General features: G+C 38.2%; 2 protein-coding genes across 7 annotated transcripts; both read left to right on the top strand.

Annotated features, from left to right (window-relative positions):
- Positions 1 to 277: 277 nt before the first annotated feature.
- LOC103719060 (serine/threonine-protein phosphatase 7 long form homolog) lies at positions 278 to 11,495 on the top strand. 4 transcript variants are annotated; one of them, XR_005507530.1, is made up of 8 exons: positions 278 to 515; positions 1,642 to 1,731; positions 1,810 to 2,451; positions 2,539 to 2,633; positions 2,704 to 2,794; positions 2,897 to 3,328; positions 3,411 to 5,367; positions 9,786 to 11,495. XR_005507530.1 is itself a non-coding variant. In XM_008808126.4 (7 exons), exons 2-7 carry the CDS (start codon positions 1,642 to 1,644, stop codon positions 4,884 to 4,886), a joined length of 2,826 nt encoding a protein of 941 aa, XP_008806348.1. In that variant the 5' UTR covers positions 278 to 515; the 3' UTR covers positions 4,887 to 11,495. The 4 variants fall into 4 exon arrangements, 1 of the variants encoding a protein (XP_008806348.1); XR_003387883.2 differs by having other exon boundaries at positions 3,411 to 6,088; positions 6,178 to 11,495; XR_003387882.2 differs by having other exon boundaries at positions 3,411 to 6,333.
- Positions 11,496 to 13,094: 1,599 nt separating this feature from the next.
- On the top strand, positions 13,095 to 20,613 carry LOC103719061 (U4/U6.U5 tri-snRNP-associated protein 2-like). 3 transcript variants are annotated; one of them, XM_039117357.1, is made up of 7 exons: positions 13,095 to 13,273; positions 13,332 to 13,575; positions 15,748 to 15,992; positions 18,496 to 18,580; positions 19,145 to 19,330; positions 19,411 to 19,578; positions 19,657 to 20,613. In XM_039117357.1, the coding sequence occupies exons 1-7, from the start codon at positions 13,110 to 13,112 to the stop codon at positions 19,915 to 19,917; spliced, it is 1,353 nt and encodes a 450-aa protein (XP_038973285.1). In that variant the 5' UTR covers positions 13,095 to 13,109; the 3' UTR covers positions 19,918 to 20,613. The 3 variants fall into 3 exon arrangements, with proteins under 3 accessions (XP_038973285.1, XP_038973283.1, XP_038973284.1); XM_039117355.1 differs by having other exon boundaries at positions 13,104 to 13,575; XM_039117356.1 differs by lacking the exons at positions 13,095 to 13,273; positions 13,332 to 13,575 and adding an exon at positions 13,593 to 14,121.

The raw sequence follows: 20,613 nt of genomic DNA, 5'->3' as shown, positions 1-20,613 counted from the left end.
CTGCCATTTCTTTTCTTTAGTCGACACGTGATGTGCTGGATTAAAGTAAGTAAGCCGAATTCGTCAAACAATTGGACGATTTCTTAATCACTCTGATGTCGGCGTTCGCCTTGATCGCATGAGTCGCAAAGCCGAGTTCTACCGAAATCTATAAAATCACAGCCGACCATCAGGTACATCGTCGCATCGCCCAGTCACGTCGAAAGCACGTGCAGGACGCCGGTATATTAAAAAACACGGCAAAATAGAGTGCCGAGTTATCGTTGACACCTCCCTCCCTCTCTCCCCACCCCGCCCCCCTTCCATCCCTCGCTTCGCTCTCCCTCTCAAATCTCCCTCCAATCTCCCTCATCTCTTGCGGGCGCTCTCCTTCTCTCTCTCGCACTTAGAGAGACTCAGCTGCCGACCCTCGCTACTTTTTCCCGCCTTCGATATTGCCATCAGCAACTTCCTAACCCTAGCCTTTCTCTTGTCTCAAGAATCAACTATTTTTCGCTTAAGATTTGCATCACGAGGTATGATCGCTTTCTATCATCCTTTGTTTCTCTTTTTTCCATTCAATTTTTACTTCTAATTGACTGATACGCGATTTAAATCACACTGTGTATGTCCTTTTTTTTGAAGGTTGAAATACTGTGTTCTTGCTCTGTTGTCAATAGTTGCTGATGTCTGGTGACGGGATTAGTTGTTTGGTTGCTTTTATTTGTTACTTGGTTTCAGGACATTATAAATAGTGTTCTATTACGGGTTCTTGCTTATGGGTTCCTTGTGGGTTCTTGCCCTGTTGTTTTCTTCCTTGTGGGTTCTTGCTCTGTTATTGGTGCTGCCACATGTCTGCTGATGAGATCTATTTGTTTGTTTGTTTGTGTCCTTATTACATTCCAGGACACTAGAAACTTGTTACATGTAATCTGGCAGTGCAAGTTGTGAGATAGCTGTTGTTCAAGAACTTGTCTTGACGTGCTAATTTCAAAAAAAAAATTAAATGCGTGCATACAGATACATACACCTATGCATGCTTGCAGTTTATTTTAAAAAGATAGGCGGATTTCATTATCGTTTTGGTGATTATTAATTTCCTTTGCTTGAAGATGTGCCCACATATGTATTTCTCTTGGCTTTGGCAGTGTTTTGATGTTTGTTTATTAGATGATAGTGTTTATTAGTCAAAGTTTTAGTTTTGGATTTATTGATGAGGCTAATAACTTATTATCTGAAAGAAGCCACGGAGGAATTCGGAAAACACGAGAGATTAAACAAAGAAAAGGAATATACAGTAGAATGCTGGAGATATCTTCATATGAGATCAAGATATAAGGAAATATTTTTGAAGCTTGCACAATTTGTTTTGCATTCTTCAAAAGATATGTTAATTAAGGAAAATTTTTTCTTTGGATCATTTTAGTTAGGGAGGGGTTTGTTATCCTCATTTGCACGTTCTTATTTGATCATAGATATTGTAGAGTCATTGTTCATTTTGTGTGTTAGGTATTTATGATATATATTTAACATTCCATGTTTATAAATTTTGTAATATGCCTATAATATTATAATTTCTGCACCGATGTATGTTGTATTTTCAACATTACCTTCTAAGTTTTCTATTCCCAATTTAAGATTTTTTATATTCCTATTTTCCAGATGGCAAATCGTTTACAGCCTGGTCCAGTTGATAAATCTGTACTCACGGATCAGGCGCGCCACAGATCAACAATTATTGAATCTGGACAGGTAAAATCTGATCTATGGAGTTATTTTTTGTTATTTCATTTATTTATATCATATTTTGATACATATACTGTCTTGCAGGCTTTGAAACCTATTAGATTTGTTGAGCATGGTCGCAAATTGAATATGTGGAATGTGGAGCATGAAGGAGTTCTAGAACTCCTTAAGAGAGCTGGCTTTTATTACTTATCCCGCTTAAAGCGGATACACTTGGATCATGCACTACTGAATGCATTGATTGAGAGATGGCGGAGGGAAACACAGACCTTCCATCTGCGACATGGAGAGATGACTATATTATTGAAAGATGTGGCTATACTGACAGGCCTCCTTGTAGATGGACTTCCAGTCACTGGCAAGACCAGCTATGACTGGGAGCAGCTTTGCATGGAATTATTAGGTCAAGCCCCTGATCAGGTAAAGGGTGGATGTGTCAAAATTGACTGGCTTTATCAACAATTCCATGCAATACCAATTGATGCAGAGCAAGCTCAGATTGAGTTTACTGCTCGAGCATACATCATGTATCAGATAGGATGCAGTTTATTCCCAGACCCTAGTGGGAACCGAGTGCACCTAAAATATTTGGCATTACTTAGAGATTTTGACATGTGTGGTCAAATGGCATGGGGTGCTGCAGCACTTGCATATCTATATAGAGAGTTGGGGAAGGCCAGTTTGGTTGGAAAGGCTGAGTGCTGTGGTTTTTTGACACTGCTTCAGGTAACATAGATTTCTTTCGATAATTATATGAAATAATATATATGCTGCCTCATATTTTGTGACATTTCGTGCATGAATTATTTTTAGATATGGGCATGGGAGCACCTTCATGTAGGTTGCCCTCTACGCTTAGAGCATTCACAGGGTGATGGCAACCTAGATGACAAACCACTGGGATCTAGGTAATAATCTCTTATGTTTTATTGAATCAATAGGTTCTCTAGATGTTTACTAACAAATGAATGTATTTAGGTGGAATGTCCCATTACGATGCTTTGAGAATGTTAGAACCTCAGATATTAAGTTTTATCGCAAGGAGCTTGATACCCAGATGGAGTCTCAGGTATACTTGAGCTATATTATGATGCATTTCAGATCACATCTACATGTGAAAATCAGGCAAGTAATGCTAATATATTGAGTGCTCAAACATTTGTCACTGTAGGTCATATGGGATCCGTATACACCAGAATTGATGGCAAGGGTACCAGCTCATTGCATTGCTGGATCAGAGGTGTGGTGCTCTAGAATACCTTTGATCTGTTATGAGATTGTGGAGATGCATGTTCCAGACCGTGTGTTAAGACAATTTGGGATGCTACAACACATCCCAGAGACTGTGGAGGCTGTGGACCGATTGACGAGGCAGGGTAGATCTGATGAGGATTGGTCTGTGTATCATGAGCAGTATATTACGCGATGGACTGACAGGTTATCTTCTGTGGTAACAGAACATGAGTTTGCAGATCCAGACCCCGTCAAAGTATTAGAGAGTTACGTGCAATGGTATTGGAGCATTACTCGTCGGTGGATCTCTACACCTGTTGATCGTCCAACTATATCTGACCAGCCACGAGTGAACATTGAGAAAGTATTGGTATGTTATCTTTACATGGAAGCATATGCTTAATTTATATTATATAGCTGCCTTATTTTTACTTCTCTGAATCATCTTGTAGGTCGATCTAGTAATTGATGTACGAGAACAAATAAGAAAGATGTCAGCCAATAAGGCAGTGGTTAAGAGTGTCGCTGAGGCTCTTACTCAGATTGAGAACCGCATCACCACAGTCCTAGATACCCTCCCGTTTGATGTTCCTCTTCCAGCACAACAACATGATGATGTCCACCCTACTGCTTCCCACCGCCGTCCTGCCATACGACGTCGTATGCATCATCATAGTCAGCCATCTGCTTCCACAGATACTGCCACAGACACAGAGCTTGTGCCATCTACTACAGCATCCACTGAGCCTGTGCTACCAATCTGCGTTGCTGTCGCCACTGAGCTAGCTTCATCCAGTCCTGTCTCCTCCACTCTGGAGTTGTTGCCATCAACTTCAACTTCCACTGAGCCTTTGCAGCAGATCCCCACTCCTGTTGTTGTAGAGCCTGCTTCATCCTCTCTTGCTCCCCACAATATGGAGTTGACTCCATCCACTCCAACCTGCACTGGTCATGCACCACCCACCATCACTTCCATTGAGCCTATTTCATCCAGTCCTGCCCCAGCCCTTCTGGAGATGGAGCCATCCATTTCAACCTCCATTGAGCATGCCATGCTCATACATGCTCCTGCCACTGCAGAGACTACTTTGCCTGCTCCTGCGCCAACCATTATAGAGCTGGAGCCATCAGTCTCAGCCTCCGTTGAGCATGTTGCACCTGCCCTTTCTCTAGCTGCTGCAGAGGCTGCTTCATCCACTCCTGCCTCTGTCATTACTGAGACAGCAACTTCCACTCTACACTCTGCCGGGCCTGTGCCACCCAACCCTACTTCTTCTCCAGAGACTTCTTCATCCACTCCTACCACTGTCATTATTGAGCCAGCACCATCTACTCTGGCCTCAGCTGAGCCTGTGCCACCCGCTCCTGCTCCTGTTGTTATGGAGCCTGCGTCATCCCCTTTTGCCCCCGCCGTCACTACTCAACCTATTTCCACCCCAATTATCACATATTCTACTTCACCCACTCCTGACCGTGTTATCAAGGAGCCAGCACCATCCACACTTGCCACCTCTATGATGGACGCAGCACCATCAGTCCCCGCCCATATTGAGGCTCCAAGTGCTTTTTCTATCCTTACTCAGGCTGTTCAGTCCCTTATCCAGCAGGATTCTCAGAATGGTGAGGCTTCTATGACTGCTAAATGCATGGAGGAGACCCATGAAGTTAAGGCTATTATTGACCCTGTGAAAACAGAGGCTCATGAAGCTAATGCTCATATAGAGGGAGCGGAGGTGCAAAAGACAATGGATGTTAAGGTGCAGGAGGTTACAGATATCAAGTTCCAAGAGGCTCATCATCACATGGAGGCCAATGTGCAAGGAACCAAAGAGGGTCGTGAGGCTATCCATGGCCATGGTCGTGTTAGAAGTTTTGTGAGGAAGAGGAAGAGGAGGGTCTATCAACAAACCTCTTCTGCCCCAAACTGAATTCCTGACCTTCGAACGGTTTCATCTCTTGGATGCCTCTGGTGGGTTCTTTAGGAACCTCTGGCCCTTTAATCTGCCCCTCATCATTTTGGTCCTCGTCCTCCAGCACCCTGTATATTTGCCTCCGAAGTTCTTCATGAGGAGTCCAGCCACAATCTTACTGGAGGATGTCAGGTTTCCTTTGGAATGCAGGCTATGTTTAGTGGTTTGAATTATTCTTGTAGGCTAATGAAAAAAAAGTTTAATGCAATGGTTGCATTAAACTTCGGAGGAAGACCACTCAGCCGAAGGAAGACCGTGCCGTTAATAATGTTGGTTGCTGAACTACATATTCAACTCTGGTGGAGTTATATGATAGAATTTAAAACTATAATAAGTTTAAGAGGTCCACTTATGTTATTAATTTTGTGTATCCATAGTGTATGAACGCTACAAAGGTAGTTGAAGATCAAAGGTGCACAGAATGTTGCCTCCTTCTAAGGTAAATATGACAATTCTACTAATTGTTCAATTTATCTTGTATGGAATGTGGATGACTAGCAATTTACTAGTAAAAAATATTTGTGAAGTTTCCATTGTAGCTACAATTAAATCTGGTCTGAGTATAATACATCCAGCTTAAATTTTTTTATGAAAAACTTTGGACTGTGGAGTTCAGGATAATTGCTATAATTAATGGCATGCAGTTTGATCTGTGTTTATCTGAAGCTCTGCCTACCTAAGCATGCTTGGCCTTAAATAGGTCTAGTGACTATATAGGATCCTATCACTTGCCACAAATTGATCAGGTGGCCTTGGATAGGACCTACACTGAATTTGAGTCTGCATGACCATTGCAAAACTAGTTGAAATAAGCCTTTTCCATGTTTACTTTTTCTTTGTTGCTGTAGATTGATGCCTGCAGTAGATATATCACTATTTGGATTAGCATGTTACATGTGCATACGTAACCATCGTATCTGTGAAATATATTCTGCCAGAAAATTTTATTGCCTGACATCTCTTGTTTGTAAATGATATCCTGGTAGCAAGGAAACAGATTGATGTCAATATGTTGAGATAATTCTACATTTGGACTTCAAGATGATTTAGATATTATGTGCTTTGTTGGTATCACAATACAATCAATTTAGCAGCTTTTCTGTGGGATCGCCCTCGTGTTCTGATATCCTTTCGATTTGCATGACTGCTTTCCGATTAAGGTATTTCTTGAGTTGTGCACATGTTTTGTACTTAATCGAACCTATTAATACAATATGAACATTGACTATATCAATGTTTTGAGTCTCAGTACCAGAATCCGTCAGTAACTTATTGATATCGGTCAGATCGGTGCAGTGTGCCTCCCTTACCAACATGTGGTATGCTGCCGAAGTTGGCACAACAGCTGTACTATGTGTCGGTCCAGCTGCGTACTGAGTCCTTGTACGTACTGATGGCATTCCAGGTCAGTTTGTTACACCTTGAACTGGCCGATACAAGTTGGTACTTAAAACCATGGGATTTATATTTTCCAATTTTGGCAGGTTAGGATTGATTTCCTTTTTTCCCACTTCAACCAATGCATTTTCAGTGCATGCCTATTGTAAATGCTACCACCTTGCATGAATATGGTAGTTATGACTTATGATTGGAATCTTTGAATTGAGAAGTTGAATTTGACAGTTACGTGCCAGCAGATTCTCCTAGGATTATGTCCAATTTTTTAGAAGACAAGATCAAAGAAAGGTTTGGGCTACATAGAATATGAGTATGATTTATATGCTTGCCTATTAAAATTTTTTAGCAGTTGATTTTGAGACTGACATGATCTCCACAAAAAGCAAAGATCAAATCACAGATTTTGTTTATTGAAGAGCAAGACAACTGGGTAATCAGATCAATTTTTTCTTGTTATGGCAAATATGATTGCTTGCTTGACTTTTACCTGTTGATGCCAAACGCACATAGGATCTTGCATCTGCTTGCAGCCCAGCATCTAGATGTTTATATATCTTCTTTTGCTTCTATGATATTTTTGAAATCTCACACATGCTTCTGTGAGCTTTCCTTTTCTCTCATCACAATGTATCATCATGGTACATTGACATATTCATTCTTCATATAGATATGAAAAGAATAAATACAATTCAAGTCTTTATGATCTGGGCTGGAAAATGATTGCTTGCTAATAGTCCCTTTGATTTTTTAAAGGAAAACTTTAGTGATTTACTTGATTCTTCCCCCTTACATGTGTATGTATGGAATGGTCTAGTCAGCTGTGGGGCTAAAAAGAGATTGCTTGCTAATAGTCTCTTTGATTTTTTTTTTTAAGGAAATCTTCAGTGATTTGCTTGATTCTTGTCCTTACAGATTTAGGATAATTAAAACATTAATTATATTAGTGACAACTTAGGGCCTATTCGGATAATCCTGTGGGATTGGGAATAGGATTTCTGATGCTAAAGTTAGCAAGCCCGGCCCATATCGACATGAAGATCACATAGCAAATATTCAATGGACTAGTTCGAGATTGACCAAGACAGTGATCTAATTTCTTCTCGCTAGATGTCTAAATTAGACACCAAAGGTACAATTAAACCAGAAAACTTAACTTCAAATTCCTGTCCTATTTTATTCTAGAATTTGTAAATTTTGAAATTTAAATAGTTCTTTCTGTTATCACAGCATACACATGTTGGGCACCTAGGCAGCCCCCACCTAGGTGCTTGGGCGACCTGGATGCTAAGGTTTTGGCTATTGCATAGGTGCTTACGCTGACACATAAAGACTGTTTGGTGCTCTGGCCAGTTTTTAACATATATATTTATGACTTAGTAGCTTAATCAGTAAGTTTGCTTGTAGTTTAATTTATGTTAGTCCGCGACTTTTGCTGTAATATTAGTGTTGTATTTTTTTAATAGTCAACCTGAAATAGTTGGGAGAAGGTTTCATTAAGGTTATATCTTTCAATAAGTTTAGAGAAACTATAAGTGCATTCTCCTATTTGAACAAATGAACTTACCTTAATCATGGCATGTACAAAACTTAAAACATGTAGCTTCTGTACCTTTATCAATGTATGATGCTTTTAATAAGTTTACCTTATCTGTATTAAACATACATTCATGTTCTTAAAATATCTACGTATATGTGAAACTATAAGTTATAATATACAAATTTAAAGAATTATTAGGTTTATCTACTTCCAGTTACCCACTTGACAACATGGCATCCTGCTCAGGTGGTTTGCCAATTTAATGCATTATAATTGCTATTGTGTGAAAACCTTCTAGTGTTGTTTTATGGCCACAAGTTGCTGCAGATGTCATGTGCTGAATAATTATGTTCGCTGCATGTGCCAGTATCCGGTTATTGTAACCACCAAGCCTAATCACAACTATTTGTATTTATCTGTTTAAAAATATCACAACCTTTGTGGTGTAATTTTTTCAACTTCCGTTTTCCCCTTTGGTGAGCAATTGGCCATATTATAATAGATAGTTCTCAGAAGCCTCACTTAGGAATTAGGACACAAGTTGGGGTAATGTCGATCTGAGCTGTGGACATAGCCCCACTTGTATTGGTTTACATCCACATTTGGTGTGACAAGTGGAGGAATTGCCATGTCAGATATGTATTCATGTGTATACAGCATTGCTTGTGACTGGGAAGTAGATGACTTTGTTCTACTATTGGCAATTGCAATCAGTTTCTTCATGTAAGATTTGATGATTACCAAAGCTTTACAGATTCAATGCCAGATTTGCGTAATATACTGACACAGTAGGAAAGGATGAAAGGGCGATTTGATCGTCGAGATTAATAACACACAAATAGAAGCATACTAGATTGAAGAATCCTTCATTTGGTGAAGGAAATTCTTCCAAAGAAATTTTACTATAGTGTATTAGACGCATATATAGGACATGACCTCTAACCCTAATTCGGGCATTAAATTCGGTACATAATCATACTCGACATAGGAGTCAAAAATAAGGAAATATGTCGGAACTATTCTACTACAAATATAGAAGCCCGACTAAAATTCGATATCCAATGAAAAATTTATAGGAAATAAATTAAATGGTTGCTTGTTAAAGCCTTCGCCCATGAATCTGTTGGCTCCTGTGAAGGTTGGCATGGTCCCGTTGGTCATAGTACCTATTGGCTGCATCTAGTGCTACATCATATATTGATTGGATTATAATTAAAATGGAGCTAATCTGTTTATACGATTTAGTTGTTTGTGATGAAACGTTGATTTTCTGCCTCAGATATTAAACTGCATAACTGTAATGGAAGTTGTGAGATTAGACCTTTTAAAATAGTCATTTACTGAGAATCATAGCTGCATGCTTAAAAATGCTGGTTGCTGAATGTTTCAATTTTGAAAAGGGAGACTAGATTAAAGTGCAGCTGAAGGGATTACCTACTGGGTCTCAATTGAATGAAAGCTAAACCTTCTCATGCATGTTATTTATTTTACTGACTTACCATGAAATCACGATACATACCTATATCATCATAGCTTTTAAGTTTCTTATTTTATTTTTCTGTCAGACCAGTTCTCATTTTATTTATCTCGGACATTATAATGGGGATCAAGACTCCTTTTGGGATGAGGGCATCTTTTGCCAAGAAGTTCATCCCCATAACTTTAAGCCAATGCACTTATTCTTATCAATATGAAGAAGAGATGGTGTTGACTTTTGGCTGCCTCCTGTTAACATAGTTTGAAAGGCACCACTGAGGATTCATGTGTTATTGATCTGAAACAAGTTATTGTGATTGTGCTTTTAAGTTCATTTTGTAGTTTTCTTTAGACTAGTTGCAAAGATCCACCATATGAGCTAGTCTCTAGAACTGCTGAAAACTTTCAGCAGATGCATGTTAAGAAGTTAGATAATGTTCCTACAGGATCTGCAACTTTTGCATTCTGTCGAACAGTTCTGTTCCCTGGATTTGTTGATGTCAGTGATAAACAAATGAAGACTGGAATTTTGAATTTGAAAGCAGCGTCGCTATCTGGAACCTTCACAACTGGACAGCAAGGGACAGTTAGCATGAGGCATGATCACGAGTCCTAGGAGCATGCAGAGTCTTCTGATGAAGGAACTAAAAAGATGGATCTACAGATGCTCCTCCAGCAAAATAATATTTTGATGATGAATATGAAAGGGTTAGGTAAGAGGGACACGAGATCTTCAAAAACTTTCCTATGTAATTCTTTTGAGGAGAATCAAAGTGTAGGGATGATGCACCCAAAAATAGAGAGAATGGTGGTCAGACATAAGCATTTCATCTCCTCATAGAAGTGAGTACTAAAACAGCTCTGAAAGTTTTTTAAGTCCAGCAGGTCGCATTGGAGCTCCCCTGGAGAAATTTGTTAAGGTGGTGTGCTAGTTCATGATTTGAGTTTGGAGATAGCGCCTAAAGTATCAGAAATCTGACCGACAGTATTGACCTGGTACTCATAGTGCTAATGGTACTCTTCAAACAAGAAGAGCTCGCTGATGGAACCGGCAGGCAGTGCTCGATATGGTATCCAAACTCTGTAGTTCTTATGGTGTACAACAAAAGGCAGAACCATCAATGGATCATAATCTGCATGGAAGACGATCATAATCGGATGCATGCTGCTGGTATTGCACAGAACAGAAGGCCAAGATGAGCCAGTCGGTGAGGAGCAGCTGCATAGATGATAAATGAAGCATTTGATTGTTTCATGATGCAGCTAAAACTGCGTATCCCTTTTGCCGCATATGCTACCTGGTGAGCTGTAGTCATCTGGACTAGCTTGGATTCCTGAAGGACTCTTCTACTGGTTCACTGTGATCTTGCTTTTGGTTGACAGCCCTCATTCAGGCATGCTTTTATGGTCAGCTTAAAAACTGCGATTGCACTATATGTTTATTATCTTTGCAGTTGAATCAAAGAAGCTGTTATTACGTACATGTAACTCAAAGAAGCTGACATTCTGTGGGAAAAGTTGGCTCTATTGTTCAGTAGCCTTGAAGGCTGAAGCTGTAGGTTTCTGTTGAACTTATCTAGATTTATACCCCGTTATGCCTCAGACCATTTTTCAGCATATTTCGAGGCCCTACATCTTCACTTGTATCTTGTGCCAAATGCTTTGATGCTTTCACATTCATCTTGGAAATTTTGAAACCTCTCTGCCGGCAGAAGGGCCGAGGAGAGAAGGTGCCAATTGGAACCTCTTCTGTGTGTTGGATATTTCTGCTGCAGTCAATTTGGATCGGACGATGCTAATTTGGTGCTGGTTTCAGTAGCCATACACTTGACTTGCTAGAATCTGTAGCATCTGTGAAGCTTTTTCTCGTATCTTAATATGAATTAGTTCTGCAGGGGAGAAGAGCCTGCTATCTAATGCAGCATTATGAATAAATGCTTGCCCTAGACTGTAAATATGGAGCACATGAAACAATATACATAAGAGTAATACATAGTACACCTACTCTTACTTGATTTATGCAACACCAGCCTACATTTACCCAAGTCGTCACCTTAGCTTTATGAGTTTGACTACGAAAGGGTGTTGAATTGGAGGTTTTGTAAAGAACGGTATTACTAATACCAACACTAACAAGCATCGATCCTAGTTAAGCATTTTGATTCCATGAATTGGGGTTCTCTAAGTATTTTCTTAGGTGTAATTGTGCATATCCACTTTTTTTTCGGTAAATACGAATACAAATGTATTTATATTTATTTTTGTACCACTTGATTTGGAGAGTTATAGTATTTGTTTGTTATTGACTGCAATACAATAAAATTTTGTTTGTGAGAATAAGGGAAAAGACTACCAGATGCTTGCTTGGATTATATCGCCTCTTGCATGGCAAGGGGATGGGGATTTGATTTTGGTTTCGTGTTATGTCCCCATAGATGGGGTCGATATAAAGTTGGGCCGGCCCCTCTTAGTCTCACATGAGAGAGAGAGATCCAAGGTAAATTATTTCAATCTATAGATATTTGGGGATGTACTATATCTAAGACTAGAACTGAGAACCTCCTCCAAAAGATAGCTAATGAGGCACAGCTCAATTAGCATAGAGTTTGTTTTCTTATAAAATCAATATAATTTGTCATGTATTTAGTGAATGCCCCACCTATTGTCATTAATATAATTTGAGCTACAAAATATCAATGTCATTATGGTCTCCTCATAGGAATGTTAGACTCTTGTTTTTATTTTTTATTTTTTCCATTTTGTGCATAAGAGACTAGTAGACAATAGACTATCCAATCAAGGTAGCCCTCTCCCCAGTATTCTTAAACTTTCCAATAATAGTGAGAGCAAGATTTAAGCCTAGAAGTAGCTTACCAGCAAGATAAATTAACATTGTTATGCAATCATGATTTACGTTCCTCTCACTCTATATAATTTTGTATTTGTTACTTGTAATGATATCATGTTTTGGCAATCTTATTACTATATTTAAACGTGAGACACAAGACCTATTCACCGGCTAAACTTTTTAATCATGTGAGATCACAACCATCTAAACTACTTCCTTGCTTTCGTCGGATGCAAAGAATGGAGGCTACTAACCTAATTCGAAACTGATCCAAGTATATTGCTTGGATATAAAAATAAACCAAATAAATCATGAGGCATGGATTTAGGTGGATCTATACCCAAAAATTCAAAACATGACTCGACTATATAAATATATATAGATATACGCTTATATGCATATATATTCTGGAACAAATAAATAAATGAGTATATATATATTTAAAAGGGAAAAACAAATCAAGTGGAGAGTAGTAAAACTATAACCCATCTTGCTCTGCAAATTTTTGTCCATCTTATTTGCGGTAGTCCCCTTACGATTTATTTTTTATGATTTAATATTTGTAGCCAGGTTAATTATTGTAGGATATTTTTTATATTTTTAATATGCAGACATTTTGGTAACAAAGCAATAGTTGAACAGATATCTTCTTTTAAATATGATTTTTTTTTTATATCATTACTTTTTGTGTTTCACTATTCATGAGGTTGCACTGTGGATGCATCAAATAATTGAAAACATAGTCTGAAAATATAACAAATAATTTGTTAAAATATTCAATTTCCACTCCAAACTTTTTTCTCTATCCAATATTGAATATGGGCATAGAGTTTTAATTGGATTTGGATATGGATAATAGCCAAATGCTACCCAAACCCGACCCGTTAACAGCCATCATTTCCCATGTGCCAAGTCATCGACTATGTGCGCTGGGGATCGAAAGGGGGAAGGTTCTGGTTTCGCACACCGATCCGGTTGGGACTTTGCCTTCCACGGCGACATTTCTAGGGCTTTGAGATCGAAACTTGAGGTCCGAGAGGATGGAGACACCGAGGAAGAGAAGACCCGGAGGAGAAGGAGAAGAAGGTATCATCTCGGACCCGAAGAGGCAACGGCTCTCATCCGAGAATGAAGTAGAAGAAAGGGTTGGAGTGGATTCTGCGAGCAACAATGGCTCTCTCCTCGTTCTCGCCGATTACCCAGACGACGACGATGAAGAGGAGGACGAGGAGAGGGGGAAGGCCCGAGTGAACGGGCGTACGGAAGAGGGACAGGAGGAGGAGGAGGAGGAGGAGGAGGAGGAGGTGCGACGGCCGGTGCCTGGGAAACGGCAGCGGCAGGTGGAGGTCCGGAGAGACTGCCCTTATCTTGATACTGTCAACCGCCAGGTGATCCCAGTGGTCCAATTTCTTTTATTCCATGCCAAAGCTGTCGTCTTTTCCGTAATATATTGGTTTGTGAGCTTGCGATGTTGTTTTAGTTCCAAATTTGATGTTTTGAAGTAGGTTAATGTTATTTCTTTAACTCATGATGGAGTCTTTTAATTGACAATTGGGGAATATTGTGCTAAATTTTGTATACTTTATTTCTGATTGCTTCGATTTGATTTGGGTGCTTTTGATTTATTCATCCAAAACGTCTTGAATTTTTCACTTTGTATACTGCTTTTCCAACTGACGTGACTCACGTTGGAGCTTAATGTTCAGCATTCTTTACTGGATGGTCTGTAGGTGAGTTCGGAAGTGATTCAGTGGTGGTTGTTTAAATCTACTTTTTGTTTCACGTTTTTATTGATTAGTTTTTTTTTTATGGTTTTTTATTTTCATGGTTCATTGTTGAACTTGGCGGACTTGGCGAGTGATGATATTGGATGCTTACTTAGGATTATTGAGAAAGGGATGCCATGCTATAGATGTGAGATTGCCATGCAGCATGTATGTATGCTTTCTGGTGTATCTAAGTTGGGAAAATTCTTGGTGCTCCTTACTGCTTTCTTTTATGATTTTGTTGCATTGATATGGCTTTAAGCAATTATTGGATTACTCGACTCCAATTTCTGGACATTGTATAGCCTAGTAGATTATCTATGACCAAAGTTATTTGGTTCAAAATCACAAGTTAATCTTATGTTGATGGTAGAACCTTCTCTGCCGTTGGAGTTGCATATAATTTATGACTTAATACACAACAATCTCAATAAGGAGATAGAAAGAGATAAATTGATATGCCATGATCTTCTATGCTGGATCATGGTTTGGTCAAGTAATGGAAGGAAAAGTGAAACCAGTGAATGCAGTTACTAGAATCCTTTTTCCTATCTCAATTGCCCCACCATGACAGCATTTTCTTTGCCATTGCAATTACCTTTTCAATTGCTTTCTTTTTTACAACATAACATTGGATATTTCTTCTTAATGACTTGCAGAGCTACAATATCACTTTCCCATTCATAGCACTTGTTGACTCTGCCAAAAAACAGAATGACTACTAACATGACATATACTAATCTGTGCATTCACGTTAGGCAGTGATTGTACCGATCGTCAGAACATGAAATGCAGATAATGAGCATAACAGGACATTAGTGGTCATTTTCTTCCTGACATGCTTGAAATGCAACATGCTTGTAATATGCAATTGTTGGTTGTCAAGCATGACAATCCTGATTGTAAGTCAATCGTAGTTTGTGTTTGGATTCCCCTCATTATGTTTCCTTTTTATCTGTTTGGGTCAGTATCAGCATAAGCTTTATCATCAGCCGAACCTGGCACATGCCTAGAACATGTCTTTTAAAAATTTATGAAGAATTATTTTCTATAAATTAGCAGATGTCAACATTTTGGAAGGATTTGGAGCATATGTTTTCTGAGTAATGATTACTATGTCAGTCATGTGTTCAACCTTTGTGATTTCCATAGTCACGTGCCACAGTTAGCTGAGTACATTTGATATATGTCAAGAGGAGTGATTTCTATTGACCACTTCCTTGTTAACCAGTCAGCCAGCAGCATGCTTACTTTTTTCTCTGGTGTAGTTATTCTCTTCAATATCATTTGAAAAACATTTGTCCATGCTAATAGAAAATTTAGTTCAAGTCTGTCCAGTGCTAAGTATAGTAATTTTCTTGTGAATGCCAGATTGATGTGAAGTGTGACTTCCAAGCATGGGCATTCATTTGACATATCAGCAGATCAGTTGTGGGTTTTACCTTCATTTTAAATATCAGACATTTATATCCATATTGGTGTTATCCTTTTAATTTTTTTTTATAGATATCGCCATTGTTGAACTGAGCTGCTAAACCATTCTGTTTCCTTTGTTTGGTTGATGTTTGATATGAACACTATGTACTTTCATAAGATGAGTTCAACTGGCCTTGTATATTTGCATTCTATAAATTATTATTGGAAAATCAATGATGCAAGGAAATGATTGTTTTTCATAAAAATGAAAAAAAAGCAAGATTTAGCATCTGATTATGAATCTCTAAAATCATGTTCACGGGCTGCTAAACTGATGGTTGGTTGCAGTTTACTGATTTCTCTCATCTGCTTGTGCAGGTTTTGGACTTTGATTTTGAAAAGGCGTGCTCTATTTCTCTGTCAAATTTGAATGTATATGCATGCTTGGTCTGTGGGAAGTATTACCAAGGAAGAGGTCTGAATTCTCATGCATATACTCACAGTCTTGAAGCTGGGCACCATGTGTATATCAATCTTCAAACAGAAAAAGTTTATTGCCTTCCTGATGGTTATGAAATAAATGATCCATCGTTGGATGACATCCGGCATGTTCTAAACCCAAGGTATCATTGTTCAGTAGTTTATTGCTTTCCATGCATCTTTTCTTTGCTTTGTAATTACATACATGAATTGCTATGTGAAGTATACCAGATTGTTACTAGTCCTTCATCCACCAAATACATGTTATGATATCTCACAGATGGTTGATGCATATGCATGCTTTTTCTTATTTTTCTTCTACTTAGCTTTGCGGTGGGCCCTTCTTTTTTTCTTGCCTTTCTGGGGTAAGAGGAGGGGGGGGGGGGGGTGTTTGTCTGCTGGGCATCACACATATTAGGAGAAGAGACAGAAACAAACCCATTTTCAAGCCATATTGGATGTGTGCAGTTCTAATACATGGAGAACAGATTAATAGCATGGATGTGGCTAAATATGTGTAGTCGTCTATGATTCTTTTTCGAACAGCACTCTCAAACTCAAGATGGAATATATACTAGAACTTACCATGGTAGTTTTGATGGTCGTACAAGTTAAAGTAATTTTATTGATGTGGAATGTGTCTAAGAGAGAGCATAACCACATTTGTATGACCACAATTGGATATGGATCAGCTGAAATTTTGAGTTTGTAGAATGAGCCAAGATAGAGCTAGGGGCCAATGTAGTTAATGAGTTGAAGCCATGGAGGTCTATGCTAGTGTCTAGTGACACGGCAAATGTGCTAACATGCTTACATGATGACTTAAATGAAGCTGGAATAGCAAGTGTAGATGCACAAAGAATTGGAGATAAGTTCATAGATATGCGGAGGACAGAAGACTCGGTCTAATCTTTGTAAAAAAAAGCTCAAGATTTAGTTTCCGAAGGATGAGAAAACTTGGAATGGTTGCTAGTGTAAACTGACAAATTTCTGACGATGGTAAGGCAAAGTAGGCTGATTACTGAAATCAACTAGGAAAAATGTAGCTGGCTAGTTGAAGTATGGAGTGGCAGTGTAATGCTGCTGGAGCCTGGCAGATGATTCCAAGTGTACGAGGATGCAAAGCGAAGGAGATCTCTGCTCCAGTAGAGTCCAAGCATAGCAAGGATGGCAAATTGAGGATTAGACCAAGAATATAGAGATTGTATGGCGGCACAATGTAGCATGGATACAAATAATTATGACGATTCTGGTACAATAAGAAGAAAAATAAAAGGACATGGAGACATGGTTAAAATTCCATATTGCTTTATATTAATATATTTTATTATAGTTATAAGTTAGTATAAGTTAGTAAGAGGGCATCAATAGTTTATAAGAATATGTTTTATTGTTCAAATAAGATCATGTAGGACTCATATATTTACAAGTGTATAACCTTTTTCTGAAGGTTCATCTTAATGACTTTGGAGGATCGTAACGACAATATAATCATTAACCTTGGCGTGTTCATGTTTAGTTGAATGGTCAATTGCTTAGCTTAAGATGTTCTAACCAATTTTTATGGATTATGATTAACCATAAGAATAAAAGAAGGGAAGAAAAGTAGAAGTGAAAGCAACAACAAGTACACATTTTGTCACCTCTGGTGCTGCAAGTCAGGAGTAGAAAGAACCTGCATGGTTTGTTATATGGATTATCTCACTAAAGATGATTGTATGGGATCACTAGTCTAAGTATCTGATAGAAATTTGCTTCAAACGAGGATTATGATCAGGGAGTTTTAAATTAAGTTTTACTGAAGGCAATGAAGGAAGCAGCCAATTTGTGGTTTGCTGTGTTTTTCTACGAATCTGAATCTGGTTGGAGAATGACTATGGTCCTAAAGATGGAGGTAACCTAGATCGTTAGATTCCAGGGATAGATACTAGGTTTTCTGTAAAGTTTTGAAGGGACTAATGAGTATATCGAATTGATAGTGATAGGGCAACTAAGATCAAGTCCTCGCCACTATGCAAATCTTGGGAATCCACATCTGGGATTTCAGAGGCATCATCACCTTGAGGCACGAGGTCATTGTCATGGAAGATTATGCAAATTTTTTTAAAAAGATTGAACTTTAAAGTAGACTGACTATCATTTTATAGCAAGGTTTTTCACTGCTTTAAGATCATAAAACAACAAAAAGTAAAGAAATTACTCCTCTTTAGGAATTGAAATAAATGTTTATAGAAGAAGAACAAACATAGATCTTGAAGTTAGGATCTATATGAAGCATTAAATATAAATATGTTTGTGCCACTCTAACTCACAACTAATGGTAATAGGACTTCCTGAATCCTTCTTACAAGCAAAATGGACCTTTAGGCAATAATCCTATATCAATTGGTTTTCCAAATGAAATATTTAGTTGCACTGCAAATTGCTGAGGTTCTAATAGGCACTTGAGGGACGCCTCATTTGTTCACTTATTCTACCTTTTGGTATTTTTTTTAAAAAAATTAGGCAGGTTTTAACTTGTTCTGGATTAATAGATTCTAGTTTTTCTGGGGCTATAATCCTAGTTGAGCCTCCCGTCCATTTCAGTTCCCATTTAATTATTTTACTTGGATCAACTTGACAATTACTTTTTATTTGCCTCTATAGGTTTGCGAGGGAACAAGTTCAACATCTTGATGAAAATAGGCAATGGTCCAGGGCCCTCGATGGTTCCAACTATCTTCCTGGAATGGTAAGTTCACATTTATAACATTCATTATGTGTGTGAGAAAGAGAGAGAGAGTATTATCAATTTTATGGTTTGAAAGTGTGCTTATCCTTTATTGACATCACAAAGTCTGCCCTGTTGAACCATACTGGTAAGGTACCGATGTTCTATTCGGTATATGAGCAGCTGGTCCAAACCGCTCCAACCAAGTGGAACTTCCCCATACCGCTCGTCTCTATGTTCTGCTGACCTGTACTGCGGGTTTTAGACTGTACCATGGCCAGGCATGGGAAAATACTGTGTTGGCATAGTATGTACCAATTGTACCATACAAGTACTATCATGGTGGCCAGTATTGGTACAGCAAACCTTGCCTCTCTGTTTGCCAGTATATATAATGTGAATTTAGGAACAATTTCTGTGACAAGAAATAGAAACTGGATGCTTACATACTTCTTCAATGTCATAAATACTGCTGTCGCTACAATTTCACCCAACCACTCAGACTTTCACTCAAATAGTTTGATTAGCTTTAGATATTAAAATTCAGATATTTGTTACTAATTGTTACTTTGTGCCTTTTTGCAGGTGGGTCTCAATAACATTAAGGAGACTGATTTTGTTAATGTCACAATTCAGTCATTGATGCGGGTGACTCCTTTGAGGAATTTCTTTCTTATTCCTGAAAATTATCAACACAGCAAGTCTCCACTTGTTCATAGGTTTGGTGAACTTACACGAAAAATTTGGCATGCACGGAACTTCAAGGGACAGGTGGGCTTCTTAGTGAATCATCTGTTAAAATTTTGCTATAATGCATTGTGTAGTATTTCTCAAACTTCATTTCTTCTCAGGTTAGCCCACATGAGTTTCTACAGGCAGTTATGAAAGCTAGTAATAAGCGGTTCCAAATAGGTGTACAATCAGATCCTGTTGAATTTATGTCCTGGCTATTGAATACACTGCATGCAGAACTTAAATCAAAGAAAACAAAAAGGAGCATTATTCATGATTGCTTTCAGGTTTTTAACTTTATCATAAACACTATATTTCTTTTATTTTTTTGTCATGTTGTTTTATTCATTTTCTGTGGGTGGCAGGGGGAATTGGAGGTTGTGAAGGAGATCCATAAGAAGGTTCTTACGGAAAAGAAAGAAAACAGTGATGAACACAACAATGCAGTTGTTGCAGAGGGTGGAGCAGCAAATGACGATGTTGTGAGAGAAACATCTAAAGTGAAATTCTTAATGCTTGGTCTTGACTTGCCTCCTCCCCCTCTTTTTAAAGATGCAATGGAGAAAAATATTATACCTCAGGTTCGTCTATTTGTTATGTTGGACTGTTTAGCATCTGCTAAATAAATGCTATTATATGATTGTATAAAGTGAAAGTATCTTTCCCTAGTCTTAAGTTATGAGTAAGATTTTATTGATACTGTAGTTATAGTATGGTCCAATTCATCTCTACTGTCACGATGCATATTTTGCTAAGCCTTTCAGCTTTGCTTGTTTATCTCGTAGCCAGGAGTTTCAAATTCTGCTTGTACCTACCAGAAGCCGCAAGGGCAGTGGTGGTTTAAGGGTTTTAGTGCTTGTTCTCGACTATTTCAAGTTGAGAACAAGCTTAGGGAGAAGCCTACAGTTCTTTAAATGCAATTTCCATGCTACTGAAGAAAAAAACATCGAATTTTGGTCTAGAAAAGCTTTCTAGCTTGCTAAATCACTCTCTCCACCCTTCTTTTTATTATTTTGAAAAGATTGAGAATTATTTAAACATTAATTGAAAAAATAATGTGGGTATTTTTTGTTGATGGATAGCATAAATGCAGGATCAAATTGGACGAAAATTGATATTAGGTTACAAGTTATGTTCCAGATGTGTCTTGGATGTGTTTTCGGATTTGATGAATTTATAGAAAATTAATCCTATAAAATCAGTGCAATTGTTAATGTTATTCAATGATTTCCATGAAATATAAACTAGCATGGTTCATCAAATTGTGAACAGTCATAATTCAATGAGTGTTATGTGTTCCTAACAATGATTTCTTGTGGTTG

The sequence above is a fragment of the Phoenix dactylifera genome, unplaced genomic scaffold (assembly GCF_009389715.1).
Source record: "Phoenix dactylifera cultivar Barhee BC4 unplaced genomic scaffold, palm_55x_up_171113_PBpolish2nd_filt_p 000207F, whole genome shotgun sequence".
NCBI classification, from domain to species: domain Eukaryota; kingdom Viridiplantae; phylum Streptophyta; class Magnoliopsida; order Arecales; family Arecaceae; genus Phoenix; species Phoenix dactylifera.
This window is presented reverse-complemented; position numbering and strand designations above follow the sequence as displayed.

What these genes read in the sequence shown, in the direction of transcription:
- LOC103719061 (XM_039117357.1), top strand. Translation starts at nt 13,110, where the DNA reads ATGTGCGCTGGGGATCGAAAGGGGGAAGGTTCTGGTTTCGCACACCGA. An exon ending in CCAACTATCTTCCTGGAATG is followed by an intron (nt 18,581 to 19,144) that starts GTAAGTTCACAT and finishes GCCTTTTTGCAG; the next exon opens with GTGGGTCTCAATAACATTAA. An exon ending in TTATTCATGATTGCTTTCAG is followed by an intron (nt 19,579 to 19,656) that starts GTTTTTAACTTT and finishes TGTGGGTGGCAG; the next exon opens with GGGGAATTGGAGGTTGTGAA.
- LOC103719060 (XM_008808126.4), top strand. Translation starts at nt 1,642, where the DNA reads ATGGCAAATCGTTTACAGCCTGGTCCAGTTGATAAATCTGTACTCACG. An exon ending in GACAAACCACTGGGATCTAG is followed by an intron (nt 2,634 to 2,703) that starts GTAATAATCTCT and finishes GAATGTATTTAG; the next exon opens with GTGGAATGTCCCATTACGAT. An exon ending in TGAACATTGAGAAAGTATTG is followed by an intron (nt 3,329 to 3,410) that starts GTATGTTATCTT and finishes ATCATCTTGTAG; the next exon opens with GTCGATCTAGTAATTGATGT.